General features: G+C 46.4%; 1 protein-coding gene across 3 annotated transcripts in view; it reads right to left on the bottom strand.

Annotated features, from left to right (window-relative positions):
- Positions 1-12,978, bottom strand: part of XPO7 (exportin 7) — a 49,994-nt gene that overhangs the window by 5,173 nt on the left and 31,843 nt on the right. For 2 of the 3 annotated variants that reach the window (XM_069800963.1, XM_069800965.1), the window contains exons 11-23: positions 12,640-12,812; positions 11,339-11,532; positions 10,127-10,232; positions 8,650-8,785; positions 7,607-7,680; positions 6,436-6,516; positions 5,848-5,911; positions 4,538-4,646; positions 3,964-4,070; positions 3,389-3,477; positions 2,560-2,667; positions 1,358-1,440; positions 577-791 (exon numbers count right to left, since the gene is read on the bottom strand). In XM_069800963.1, the coding sequence (XP_069657064.1) occupies positions 577-791; positions 1,358-1,440; positions 2,560-2,667; positions 3,389-3,477; positions 3,964-4,070; positions 4,538-4,646; positions 5,848-5,911; positions 6,436-6,516; positions 7,607-7,680; positions 8,650-8,785; positions 10,127-10,232; positions 11,339-11,532; positions 12,640-12,812 (1,539 nt within the window). Of the gene's footprint in view, positions 1-576; positions 792-1,357; positions 1,441-2,559; positions 2,668-3,388; positions 3,478-3,963; positions 4,071-4,537; positions 4,647-5,847; positions 5,921-6,435; positions 6,517-7,606; positions 7,681-8,649; positions 8,786-10,126; positions 10,233-11,338; positions 11,533-12,639; positions 12,813-12,978 lie in introns of all 3 variants that reach the window. The other variant, XM_069800964.1, reaches the window with a different exon arrangement.

Raw genomic sequence — 12,978 nt, 5'->3', positions numbered from 1 at the left:
TTCAGATCCTGCTACGGTAATAAGACAGGTAAGCCTTGGGAGGAATATATGCTGCCCTCTCTCCTTGATATTTTGCCAAGTATGACTGTACTGATAGGGTCTCAAAGCTCTGCCGCAAAATGGATTTCTGTACACAAGGTCTGGATAGGAGCCAGACTCCGTAGGTGGATGTCTTCAGCAAGCAGGTTGCACTGTAATTGCTGATGCATCAAGATCTCTGCCCACAGGCGATACAGGGAAGAACAATCCTTCACTCGCAGGAAGTGTTTTTCAGATAGAGAAGGAATAATTTTGGTAATTGCTCTGCTGAGACTTGGAGCATACCCCACTGGAGAGCTGAGCAGCGGGGCTGCCCAGCGGGACCTTAGGTGGTAGGCTTACAGCCTTCACGCAGGACCTGCCACTGCACATTCCAGGAGCTGTAATTTCCTGCTGGCCTGTGCCTATAGCTGGGGTTCCAGGAAGTGGCACAAGTTCACTCGTCTCTCTGATTAAAGTATTCCTTTACTGTATAATCTTCCAACCCTGTCTTCCCTAGCCATGTGTTTACATTGCTAATCACAGGTGTCAGCTTACCAGAAGGTCGCTGTGAGGGATGGAAAGCAGAAGCTTGATAAAAGTTTGCAAGGCATTGTCCAGTGCATCATCCCCATACAGACGGAAGACCCCAAAGTTGACATAGCTCCCACTCAGTGCAGCCTTCAGCATGGAGAAACAGATGGAAATCCCCTTGAGCTTCAAGGCATAGACTTGATCCTTTGGAACCTCCCCAAGTGTTAGGATACGATTTCCTGCATGAGCACAGAAGCGGACTCAGTGTTTCAGCAACCACATACAAACCCCTTCTCCCCCAGGGTGCAGGAAAAACAAAAGTAGAGCCATAAAGAGTGACTGAGAAGTCAGCCACGAGCACCAAAGACTTATTCCCCAGCCAAAGGTTAAGGAACCTGTTACAAGTTAGAAGTGTGGCTCTACTAGGAACCATGAGAACACAACTGCGTGTAATTTTGCTGTGGAAACAGGACAGCATAAGGACAGGATTGCTCTCCACTTGCTTCACAGGTTCACCTGTGTCACCTTGCACACAAGGGGCTCAGCTGGGCTCCTGCTCGTTGCTGTCATTTTCTTCCTTATTTGCATGGCAAACACCCTGCCCCTTCTGCTTGCCTGCCCACCCAGCACTTCAAGCAGAAGCATCTCTCCATATCTAAGCATGCATTCAGCAAGCGATTTGGCACTACTTCCCAGCCTGGGCTCGCTCCCTGAGCTGGCAAGTGCCCCAGCCCTCGCTCCTCAAGCAAGCGGAGGAGTCAGGGGCAGACCAAGGCTGCCTGGATCCCACCTGCTGGACACTCACCATATGTAGTTATCATTTTACTCGTTTCTCGGAAGAGCAGGATGCCATTCGGTGAAGACACATCAAACTGCAGCCGTTGGGATCTAATGGAAAGACAGGGAATAAATTGGAGCTCAGACGTACCTGGGAGTAAAACCAAAGCTAACACTCCAGCACCTCCATGCACTGCTGTCTACTGGGGCACCCTGCTCCCAGGGCTGCTCCCCAGAGTTCAACAAAATGCCCTGGTCTGGTAGAAAATACTGCTGTTCATTACCAAAGCCAGACAGGACACAGCCACTTAGGGACAGACAAGCTCTGCTGTCGCAGAAGAAAGGGCCTGTATTTCACAGACGTTAGGAATATTACAAGATCGAGGCTGGAAATCCTGTCTTGGCAATAGTCACTAGGCTACTGTACACAAACACAGTGAACATCTTGGAAGCAGCATTGTAGGGCTGCCTGACTAGTTCCTATTCATAACACGACCAAGAATTCAGAGCTTGGCATGTCTTCCCCTACAGTGAATAGATCTTACAATTGAAGCAAAGCGAGTTGTCCAGTTCACCTCTGAAATAAATGAATGGATTTATTCCAGTAAGGGTTGTCAGACTGCAAAGATGCCGCTCGGATGTAGCAAACAGTCCGACAGTACAGAAAGTCAACTCTCAAATGACTGTGTCTGAACCTTGTGTCCCTTCCACTCGGCTGTAACAATGGACCCTTCCTATAGGGTTGTGTTCAGCTGGCTGTAAGCCAGAGCAACATCTTGGCAACCTTTCACTGCCAGATTAGACAGCATATGAATTATCTGAACAGTGTCAGAGGTACCTCTCTGCTGGCAAAAAGAGCTGATGCTCTAAAGCAAAAGTGGTCATCTGGCTGCCAGACAGAACAATGCTCATTTTAAACACAGGTTTTAAATATTAACCTGAGTTGCCTGCCTCCATCTTATAGCGCTGTCCTTGGAAGCAGACGCTGAAGAAATTCAGTGCTTATTGATCGTGTCTCTTGGTCTGAGTCATGACACGACTGATATCTGAACCGTTAGATTTTCTTCCCTACTGAAAGAATGCCAGTTTCCCCCTTGTCCCCTTGGCAGCCTTTGCAGCATAAATAGACCAAAGTAGAGAAAATGCAACTGGGCACCAACACCCACACAAAGGCTGAAGCAGCAGACAGACACAAATCCCTGCCAGCCTTCAGATGCTGGAGGTTCATACCTATTATGTACCAACTCAGCCATCAGTTTGAGGACAGGTGTAGTGCAGGCTGGGTCATGGTACCAGAGTTCAATTGCCCGCTGTAGGATTGGCATGTAGGAAGGGTAGCTGCAAGGTGAAAGCTAAGGAACTTTGTTACTTTGCATGAAGAAAAAAGGTCACAACTTCTACAAAAGGCTTATTTTGTGTACTGCACCCAAGCCTTGCAAAGCAACTTACTTAACATGGTTAAACAGAGATGCTGCTTGCTGGCATCTGCTTTATCACAGGGAAAAAAAAATAAAAAATTAAAGTCTATTGAAGGAGTTGCATCCACACTTCTTATACTAGGACAAACCAGAAACAAAAAGGTTTTCAATGAAAGGGAAGACAGATACAAAGATCTGTCACTGCAACAGACAGCTGACCTTCACCAGCCAAAGAGAAATCTGGAGCCTAGATACCGTGCTCTTTGAGCAGCTATGCTCTCACCAAGAGGACAAAGATACCAACTGCTGTTGGCTTTAGTGAGCAAGAGGAAAGCTTTTGTTGCTGCTCAGATGCAAGCATCCCATTAAAGGCCTTTGTGCTTTACAGGTCAAATCTCTTTAGGTCCAATCGGAAAAACCCCAACAGTTCAGCTTTGAGCAGATTTCTAGGTTGACTTGGTTGCAGACAGACCAAGTCAAATCTATTTCAGGGCTTAGAGACAGGACACCGAGTACTACAAAAGTGAAGAGAAACCCCCATCATGATTTAGCAGGGAAAATAGGGCATTTGGTCGCAGTCAGCCAGAGTTCTCCCCTCTGACACACAGGATGACTCAAGTTTTAGGGCAATAGAAGGATACATCCACTCAAACAGCATCATGAAGCTGGTCTTGGCATTGAAGGCAAAGGCTATTCCCCTCAAGTCTCTCACCAAACCAACCAAAGTTCTCTGTATTGCAAAAGAAAAGATATGTTAAAACATAACACATGTATGGATCTCTCCCTTCCTGGCTCCACCAGCCCAGAGCCACTTCCCTTCCTCCCATTCTAACTGCAACACAGCCTTTCTGTGCTGGATGCCAATCCCAGGTTAGGCAGTTCATCCTCTTCAGTGCCAGAAGCCCTCTTTAATTTGAGCCAGTGCAGTGACAGTACTAGGGTATTTCATTCCCAACAGAAGGAAAGCTAGCAGATGAGGCTCACATGAACTACACCTAGACCCCAAGGGAATGCAAGGCACACCGCTGCTTCCCCATATACTGAAAGAAAAGCACCTATCCCTCCAGCTTCTACTTGTCTCGTTCAGAAGGCAGAATGGCTCTCAGTCTGCGGGAGTTACTTGTTCTGTCCTGTCTGTCTGAACTGAAAATATCAAAGCCCCTAAGGGAAAGACTAGGGACAGCATGGATAACAGGGAAGGTCCTGCTCAACTTACTTTTGCCTCTTGTTCATTAAAAGTGTTTGTGCTGAACATCTGTGCCACAGTCTCAAAGGCAGCTGTGAGGGGAAGCATGAACTGCTCATACTGATCTTCATCTTCCCCTGAAAGAAAAAGAGAAATCAGGAGGAAATAGACTGCACATCCCTGCGCCCTGCAGTACTGCCTGTGCTAAATATTCAGACGTTGCTCGCTGATGGAGCTAGAGGCAGAGAGACTACAGGTTTCTAGACAGGTCATCTATCGCTGCCAATATCTAACTTAGAGAAAAGGCTTAGAACAAACTCTGCCACCTCAGGAAAACAACTGGAATATTATGAAGGAAAAATTTAGCCCCAGCCTTGGTGGTGTGTACCTCTGGACTACCTGTACCTAGCAACATGGCATCAAAACGACTCTTGAGCTTCTTTCCCCTCCTTTTTCTTATCCCATTTGGCTTCTCCCATTCCAGCATCTTTTCCTGCAGGAGCCTACAGCTCCCCAAATAGCAAGACCTAGCCTACTGCAGAGCCCAGCATCCAAACCACAGTGTCACTGTTTCGCTCTGGTTCTCAAGAAAAGCCCCGAGTACCTAAATCCACCATGAGAAGACGCCCAAGTGCAGTGTAGAACGTAGTCCGACATCTCATGTCAGTCAGGTTGGACTGATTGTTAATGCCCAGGAAGGAAAAGTGCTCACTCTGCAAAGGGAAGAGAAGAGATGGGTTGAAGGGGAACCACCACCTTGAACAGGCTCCTGTATCAGGGGCTGAGGATCCCTCACCCCCCTGTCTAATTCTCAGCCTGTGCAAGGATGAGCAGCAGCGAGCTGCACGATTATCTTGCTAACCGCTTCACATCTGCCAGCCATCTCAGAGAACAGGCCACCAGAGGGCAACAGGCACCGTGCCTGCACGCCCCGAAGCAGTGTCCTATCTGCTGCCAAAGATACCAGAGCTATCATCTTTCATCCTGGAATTCCCCAGGACCAGAAGAACAAGGAAGTCTTGCTTTGCCACCACAGCCCAGAAGCAATCTGCCCCCCTTACTCATGGGGACCCTTTAGGCATTAAGGTTGCTGAAAACCAGCCCTCTGCAGACAGATCCCCAGTTACTCTGCCCACATTCTCCATAGAAACAGCAGCCCAGACAATGCAGCTTCTGGGCCAAACACCGGATGTGGGACTGCTTGCAAAATATCCCCTAGCTAGTAGGAATACAGTGCCTCCCTCGTTCAACCAGTCCATGCAAAACTTCTGGATGCGGTACTGGGAGTCCTATCACTCCTGCATTGGAGCATCAGATGACCACACACTCCCAGAGGCAAGTCAGGAATCTGATACTTTGCTGGCTTCTAGCTGCTTGTTCTAACATTTTTGATTTCAAGTCAGCATCCCAGATCTGCACAGGGAGTACCATACTGGTAGCAACCAAGAAACAAGGCTGCTATCCTGACCGCTGCAAGTGATGGCACTTCTTCCAAATCAGCACTTCTAGAATGAAAGCTGGCACACTGAAATGCTGTTATATTTTGCATTAAATTGCACAAACAGCGCTCACTGCTGCCTGCCTGCATGTGCAGCAGTATTAGCTGTCTCCTGCATTTCACTCTGGAGATGGCTGTCTTTCAGTGGAGAGTAAAGACACCCCCACATTAACCCCTTGGGTATGAAAGGTACCACATAACTACAGCCCCTCAAAATTGAAGGGCAGGCTTTGAACAAAGAGAGATTGAACACAGATCACATCTTCTAGAGGCTCATTGAATATGACGGAAGCATCTGGGAGACAGGTAAACTTCAAAAGTATGTCCAGGTGTTAAAATCAGGGGATTACCTCAGATGCACAAAGGCAGATGGAGGAGTTTGCTGTGAGACAAGAAGCAGAAGGTGAAGGACTTACCGTGTGATTGTTCAGCATGAACTGTACGGCGCTCAGTTTCACCAGCTTTCTAACACTACTGTATGTAAAGGGGGTGTTAAGGAAGCAGCAGAGTCAGCAGAAAACTTCTTGCCATGCTTGCAAAGCACTTTCCAGGGCAAAACTGGAAGAGGACTTACGTCTATATTATTCAATATGTTCTAGCCTCTCTTCCTCTTATTTCAAGAGCAATCAAGTTGCATAAGTCTCTACTGTAGAGACCTGCAGTGACCGTTTTTATTTACTCTGTCAGGAAGGACAAGTAGAAGACCATACGACAGACTGTGACTGTAAACAAGTTAACTGTGGACGGTAAGCTACAAAGCAATTATGATCCAAAATAATACCCCCTTCTCCTACAATATTATAGCCATCTACTGCAATTCAACAGCTAGATAAGACATTGACCAAGCACTTGCACTCTGCTCTTCTCACTACCCAGAAGATGAAGTGGTTCAGGAATCTGTTACACGCAGAGTACTCCTGTTCCAGCCGAGCATCTGGGTCACTCTTCCCCCATCCTGAGGTTTAAGTGTCTTGTGCACCCAACAGCTCTTCTGAAAAGGATATCCAATGGAGAGGTCATTGAGCAGCTGCAGTGTCTTGGAGGTGATAGGCTCGCATCGACCCCAGTACTTCAAGTTGGTGATGCTAGGGAAGAGGATAACAAGGACAGATCAGAGGGGCTTGCTCAGCTTCCCCTTTGCTGTGCGGCGGATTCTTCCAGTTCAGAAGTCACCCAACATCATCAGCTCCACCCTCCACCGAAACCACAGACATCACAAGCCACAAAATATTGGTATAAAATTACTGTACTTACATTTGGTTGACTAGAAAATTATCCTTCAGATAATCTTCACTACTTGGGTCCCAAGCTACACTGGCCCATACCCAGGCCCTTGGAATTCTGTGGCACTCCAGGGCTGGTTTCTGCAGCAAGGGTAAGAGAATTCTGCGGCAGTGACTACATGCAGACGTATGCAATTCTGCACCTGCACCATCCACTGTCAGCTGCAGAATTCTAGTAGCCCTTGCTTCTTCCAGGAGAGCCATTTCACCCCTTGGGGATGATGCGCAGCCAGGGCGCGCAAGGGTAGGCAAGGCCCCATGCACGTAAAGACGGGGGCGACGCTAAAGAAGTTGAGCGGGAGCTAGGGGCTGCACATCACCAGGCACATGGCACTGGGCGTCAGCATCGGAGCTACTGAATTGGTTCAAAATGCTAGCAGAGGCTGCCAAAGACATGACAAAAAGCCAGTCGACAGGTTTGGTCCAGAGGAGAGCTGCCAAGGAACAGGCCGAATAGGGTGCTCACCAGAGTGGAAGAATTTTAAAAAAAATGACTTGCGCTACTCTGGCACTGAACAGCACAATTTGCAAAGAAAACCTTTGAAGAAGCAGTCCCCTCCCCATAGAGCTTTCGTGGCTGGTGATTGCCAATAGTCAAGTGATAGGGCATGAGTGCTTGAGGCTGTCCTCTCTCTGACTTTGGTTTTACTAAGCAGGCACTGGAAAGAGAATCCATTATCCTGGTGTACGGCTTATTTTTGCGTCTCCACGGTGGATAATTCAATCCTGGATATTGTGCGTGACTTAAGCCCTGATAAAAGCCTGTAATTCTTGTGAGTAGCCAGATGTTACTAGTTTTAGACTGCACGACACTCCCTCATATTCCAGTTTTCCTGGTTATACCTTCAAATCAACCCTGGAATCTCTGATGCCTGCAAGCAGGAACACTTACATTTTTCCTATGAAGACGCTCAGGACCATGGTCTCATCATTCAACCCCAGGACCTCTGAGAGACGGCGGTACAGCTGGAGGGAAAAAATAACACCAATTTAAAAGCTATCAAGAAAACAAGTAATCAAAGACTATTTGTTTTTCACTTGTTCTCCCTTTGTGGCACCCATGCCTGGGAGGGTGCATGCTCTGGGCTTTCCCAAATCAGTCAAACAACACACAGAGATGCTTGTGATCTGATCCAGACCAATACTTGCCCTAATCACTGCTAACTCTTTTCTATCGCTAGTCATAGCAGGTTCAGATACTGTACACAGAAGCCAAAGCACTTGCTTTTCCTAGGGAAAGGGCACATAACAACAGCGCTCCTCCACCTGCAGCTACATGCAGTATCTTAGTGAATTTGTCTGGAACTCCAAGCCTCTTGTCACACCACTGCTCCAAAGTCTCTGGGGTGGGGAAGGAAGGTCGCGGGTTACTGGAAGAGAACCTAATTCTGGCGTAATGATATTCCCACTCTTTACATATTTTTTTAATTTAAAAAGAGATATTTTGCAACTCTAAAGAGGCACCAAGACATTCAAAGTCCAGTACATCGACAATTGTCTTGTGATGAAAAGACTGGATATTTATCTTCACTTCAGAGCCAAGGAAGCAAGGCACAGCTGCTAAGCTCAGGCTCCTCACGGGTGTATGAAGTGGTGTGACTTGCACACTTTCACAAGTATATAGGCTTAAGGGACTCATTTGAAGTCACAGCATAAACCTGGCAGGTAACAAAACTGAACCCAGGTTTCAAGTTCTAGGCTGTCATAGTCACTGGCTCATTCCTGACACATACAGAACATGGTATTTCAACCAACAGCTCAGGCTTTGTGATGTTAACACTGGACATGTATCTAGAAAACACAGTAGACAGGTCTCTTAAATATTTTCAGCTATAAAGAAGAGAAAACAAGTAATGCCACTTGCTTTCATTTAAAAAGGGAAGCTATTACTGGACTTTGTATCACCAGAGAGACATAGCCAAAGGGACTGATTACCTTGGAAGACTTCTGCACCTGATCTCCAATATAGATCTTCCGAAATTGCTCAAAGAAGCTCAGCATGGCAAGCTCCAGCTTCTCATTCCCAGCCTGCGCCAGACGAGAGTCCGTCAGGTTCATCAGCTGGAGCACTCTGGAGAGAGGTGGGAAAAACACACCTTGCTGATGCACACTGGGAGAAACAAGGGATTTCTGGCACATGGTGTTGTTTCCAGGCTGCGTGCACTGTATTTTTTACTTTCTGTGGGCATTGTCATTTTGGGTCAAGAACTGACAAAACTGATAACAAAACACTGACTAGGGCACATTCCTCTTCTGTGCATGGCCATTATAAGGCTTTTATATCCCTTCTAACAGGGATGCAAGGCCTTGGTCTCAATTTGGTGGAGAATTGAGTTTCGAGTCACTTACCCAGTGACTGATCCATCATGTTCTCAAACCCCCCTGAGAAACCACTACCTGCTCCCCTCACAAGAGCCAGACTAAACACCACTCCCACTTCAGTTTGGCTTTTGTTGTGAGCCCTGCAGAAACAATGCTGTGACCTGTGCACAGGCTCAATGAGTAGACCTTGCTGGCAAGGGAGGGATGAAGGGATTGTAGGGTAAGTAACACGCATGCAGCAGAACACGAGGGGCAAAAGCAACAATAACCTTTTTCGCAAGTGCCACAAAACACAGAGTGGGAAAGAAGATAAAATGTAAATAGACTTCTATGAAAAGGTATCATATACTTTGGCACTAAAGGTAACCGAAATACATACAAGGTCTCACTGTTCCCCCTTCAGTAACTCAGCAGCAACATGGGAAGCCACTGCTTGATGTTATCTATTGGCTCACCAACAGGCCAGCTTCCACTACAGATTACTTTATACATTCACAGTTTAACTCCTTTACTGCCCTAGCTTCCAAGCAGAGCAAGTAGGCTCTGGACCACAAAGCTTTCAGTGTGATTCAAGGTTGTTTCTGAGTTGTAAGCTACATGTTCTCACATCCATCAAATAAAGCTTGCACTGGAGAAGATTTACAATCCTGAAAATCCAGCATGTGTCAGAAGACAGTATAAAGTTTTAACAGTTGTAGAAGAACTACAACATTCACAGTGTATTTATGGACAAAACCCACCTTGGCTTCTAAACTAGGAAAAAGACTTTTCCCCCCACCCCTGCAAAGAACCATCTTGCATTTAATTCTACTCCAATGCATGCATTTAAGCCTGGTATGAATTCCCCTCTTACATGCTCTTCCCCTCTCATTCTCTTTCTTACAACCCAAGATTTCCCAATTTAGCCAAGCCACAGCAGAAGTTTGCTGACTGACTCTAGGCAGTGCTGCCAATCTCTTCTTTCAGGATGGCCAATTCCACACTGTTCTTTTCAGTGAAAAGAGGGGAAGAACATGGTGGCAGCTTCGCGATAGCAATTCTGTTGTTGACTTCAATAGTGGTGCAGCTAGAAAACAGTCAGCGTCCCTACCGACAAACCAACTCGCCATCCATCGCATCCTGCTCATCCGTGCTGGCGAACGAGACCCTACCACCAATCACTGCCCCGATAATATAGACGAGCCACGTCAGACGCCCTGAAACCAACAGAGTACATCAGAACCAAGACGTCACACATTACGCGGAGGAAGCTGAGGAGATTTGCATTTTATTTTGGCAAAGACAAGATTCACAATGAGTATCTTTCTGCTCTAGTCCCCATCTATACCAAAGTTACTCAATTCGCCACTTGGTGGAGAACAGGCACAACTTTTCTAGTAAAGAAACAAGAATGCCAGGTCTGCCCGGAAGATTTTCATTATTTAAAGCTATTCCACTGCAGAAAGCCACTTTCTTGTAAAACTGTATTCTGTGTATTTAAATATGTGCAGATACCAGCAGGCAGCGTTTATTCTTTCAAAGTACATGTGGCTGGTGGAGAAGTCAACATCATATGGAGTTTTGCCCCCCCCCCAAAAAAACCCATGTACTGCATTAGATCAGACAATACTGCTTCAGAAGGAAGAGGAACAGTTTCCATACTTGTGCTGATGTCCCCAAGTCCCCCACAAAAGAGGAAGCCAGCTACATTATTAGAAAGGGGGCATAACAGCTACACCTGAACCTCCAAAGGAACTGTTTCTTTATGGCCAGTGTTAAGCAATTCCTAAACCAACCAGCTGTGCAAGTACAAAACCTCCATGCTGCACCCACCCAATGCTGCGGACAGACACCCTCCTTCAGACAGTGGCACTGGCTGAAAACCCCACTCCCAGTTACTCATTACCAACAAACCACTGAGGTTTCTGCCACAGCCAGTGGGGAGGTTCAAATGAGCACTCCATATCCTGCCTCAGACAAAAGAGGGATGGGGCAGGCAGTGCTAACCACCTGTGGATGGGGGAACATCCTTGGAACTTGTCTCTGAAAGACTGGGCAAGGAGATGCACTACATTCCCCCCAAAAAGGAATGGAGTCCGTTGTAGGACAGCAATATCTTCAGCCAGCAATGCTGTGAGCATCGGGAGTGTCTGTCCACAGCCAAAAATATTCTACACCATACGGGCACCTCCCCAAGGTAATGTTTGTGAGATCTGCCTCCCCATTTACGGATTTCACCAGGAATGCAGGCTTCTGAAACGTACTTTTGAGAACAGGCAACCTACTGCAAGCTTACAGGCCACAGTCCTCCAAGCACGCTCACCTTCTTGTACAGCAACATCCATAGGGCTAGCGGTGGCACTCTGCAGCAGCTCCTGGTAGGACTGGGCTGACTGGTCAAAGAGCTGCACAAGCAGAGCACAGGTCTTCTCATACTCGCACCGGCCAATGGTGGATAGCTGATCTAGCTGCTGTTGCACAAGGCCAGTATCATCCAGCGGATCCTCCAAACCATCCCTAAGCAGCAAGAAAGCACATTAGAAAAGGACTTAAAATGCAGAGATAGCTTAACCCATAACAGAGGCTTATTTCAATCAGAAAGAGAAGGCTTTCCCAGGCATACAGCAATTCCAATGACTGAAGTCTCTGCCTCTACTATTTGTCACTATGGAGAGCTATACAGACCGACGTAACCATCTGATCATTAACTGTGGCCATAAATCAGACAAACAGTAGTGGTTCAGGTGGAAAGGCCATCAGGAACTGGGATGAGTAAGCTCTTCTTACGTCTTTAACATTTATCCAGGTCTTTGAACAGAACGTGCAGAGCCAAGAACAAGGTCTCTGTCTGGTTGTCTTTGTATAACAAAGCTTTCCATCTTTCTCAATGTTTTAGCTGCCTTTTCCTCTAAATACGCTAACCTCAACAATAAGTTTATTGCGAACTCCAGAACTAGCTAAACCTGCTGCTCCTCCCTTGCATTGTTAGATAGCTAAAAAGGTATAAGCCGATCAGTCTTCCTTAAGAGAGGCATTATTTTTCTATACTTGACCATCTGTTTTCATCAAACACAAAGACACACAAGGTAGAATTCATCCCACACAAATTCAGGCACTGCAACAGAGTCCTGAAGGCTGCCCCAACACTCAAAGCAAGGAAAAAACCAACCCAAAAACCAAAACAAAACCCCCAACTTTCAGGTATAATTTGTGCCATCCTACAGCAGAGATCCAAACATGAAGCGAATCACACTTTGCATACTTATTCCTCTCTGCTACAAAGGCAATTCAGAGTCTAAACAGTATGCTGTGGAGGTATGATGCTAGATAAGATGAATTTTACCCATAACATGTCAGAGACTGCTCAGATCAATCTCAGCCATTTGAGATTGAGCAAGGTCTGAAAAAAAACAGCTTAAAAAAATTTTAAAAATCTCATTTCTATAAGCAACAGAATATGCAATTTAGGTAAGCCTCCCTTAGAAATCTTTTGGTGACTCACAAAACTTCCTGCAGTCATGCCCATTTTTAAAACAAAACTCAGAAAAGCAACACATTAGAGCCTTCTGCGTTAGACCCTGGTGCCGACAAGCTGAAGTGCTGCCACCTCTCTGCTTTCCTTACCTCAATATGATGTGCACAGATTCCAGCCTGGATGTGATGTAAGCTTTTGTGACTTCTGGTGTGTATGTTTCAAGCATGTGAGGCTCTGTGGCTTTAACATAGGGCACTGATGCAGCCAGCCGCTGCCACAAGCTTAGGAGATAGTGAACGCTGTTCGGCGCGAACTCCCAGTGCTACCAGGAGCCAAGAGAGAAAAAAGGAAAGGAAACTAGTGAGTTATGGCCTTGATTCTTTTACCCATACTATTTTGACTCATGTAGCACTAGATATAGCAAGATCTAAAAGCTTTAATGATCTGGTTGCCAATTTTAACAATGAAATTCAGTTCACACCTGGATT

Source organism: Haliaeetus albicilla, chromosome 13 (assembly GCF_947461875.1).
Source record: "Haliaeetus albicilla chromosome 13, bHalAlb1.1, whole genome shotgun sequence".
NCBI classification, from domain to species: Eukaryota; Metazoa; Chordata; class Aves; order Accipitriformes; family Accipitridae; genus Haliaeetus; species Haliaeetus albicilla.
The sequence above is the reverse complement of the archived record's forward strand: the minus strand, read 5'-3'. Positions and strand labels throughout refer to the sequence as shown.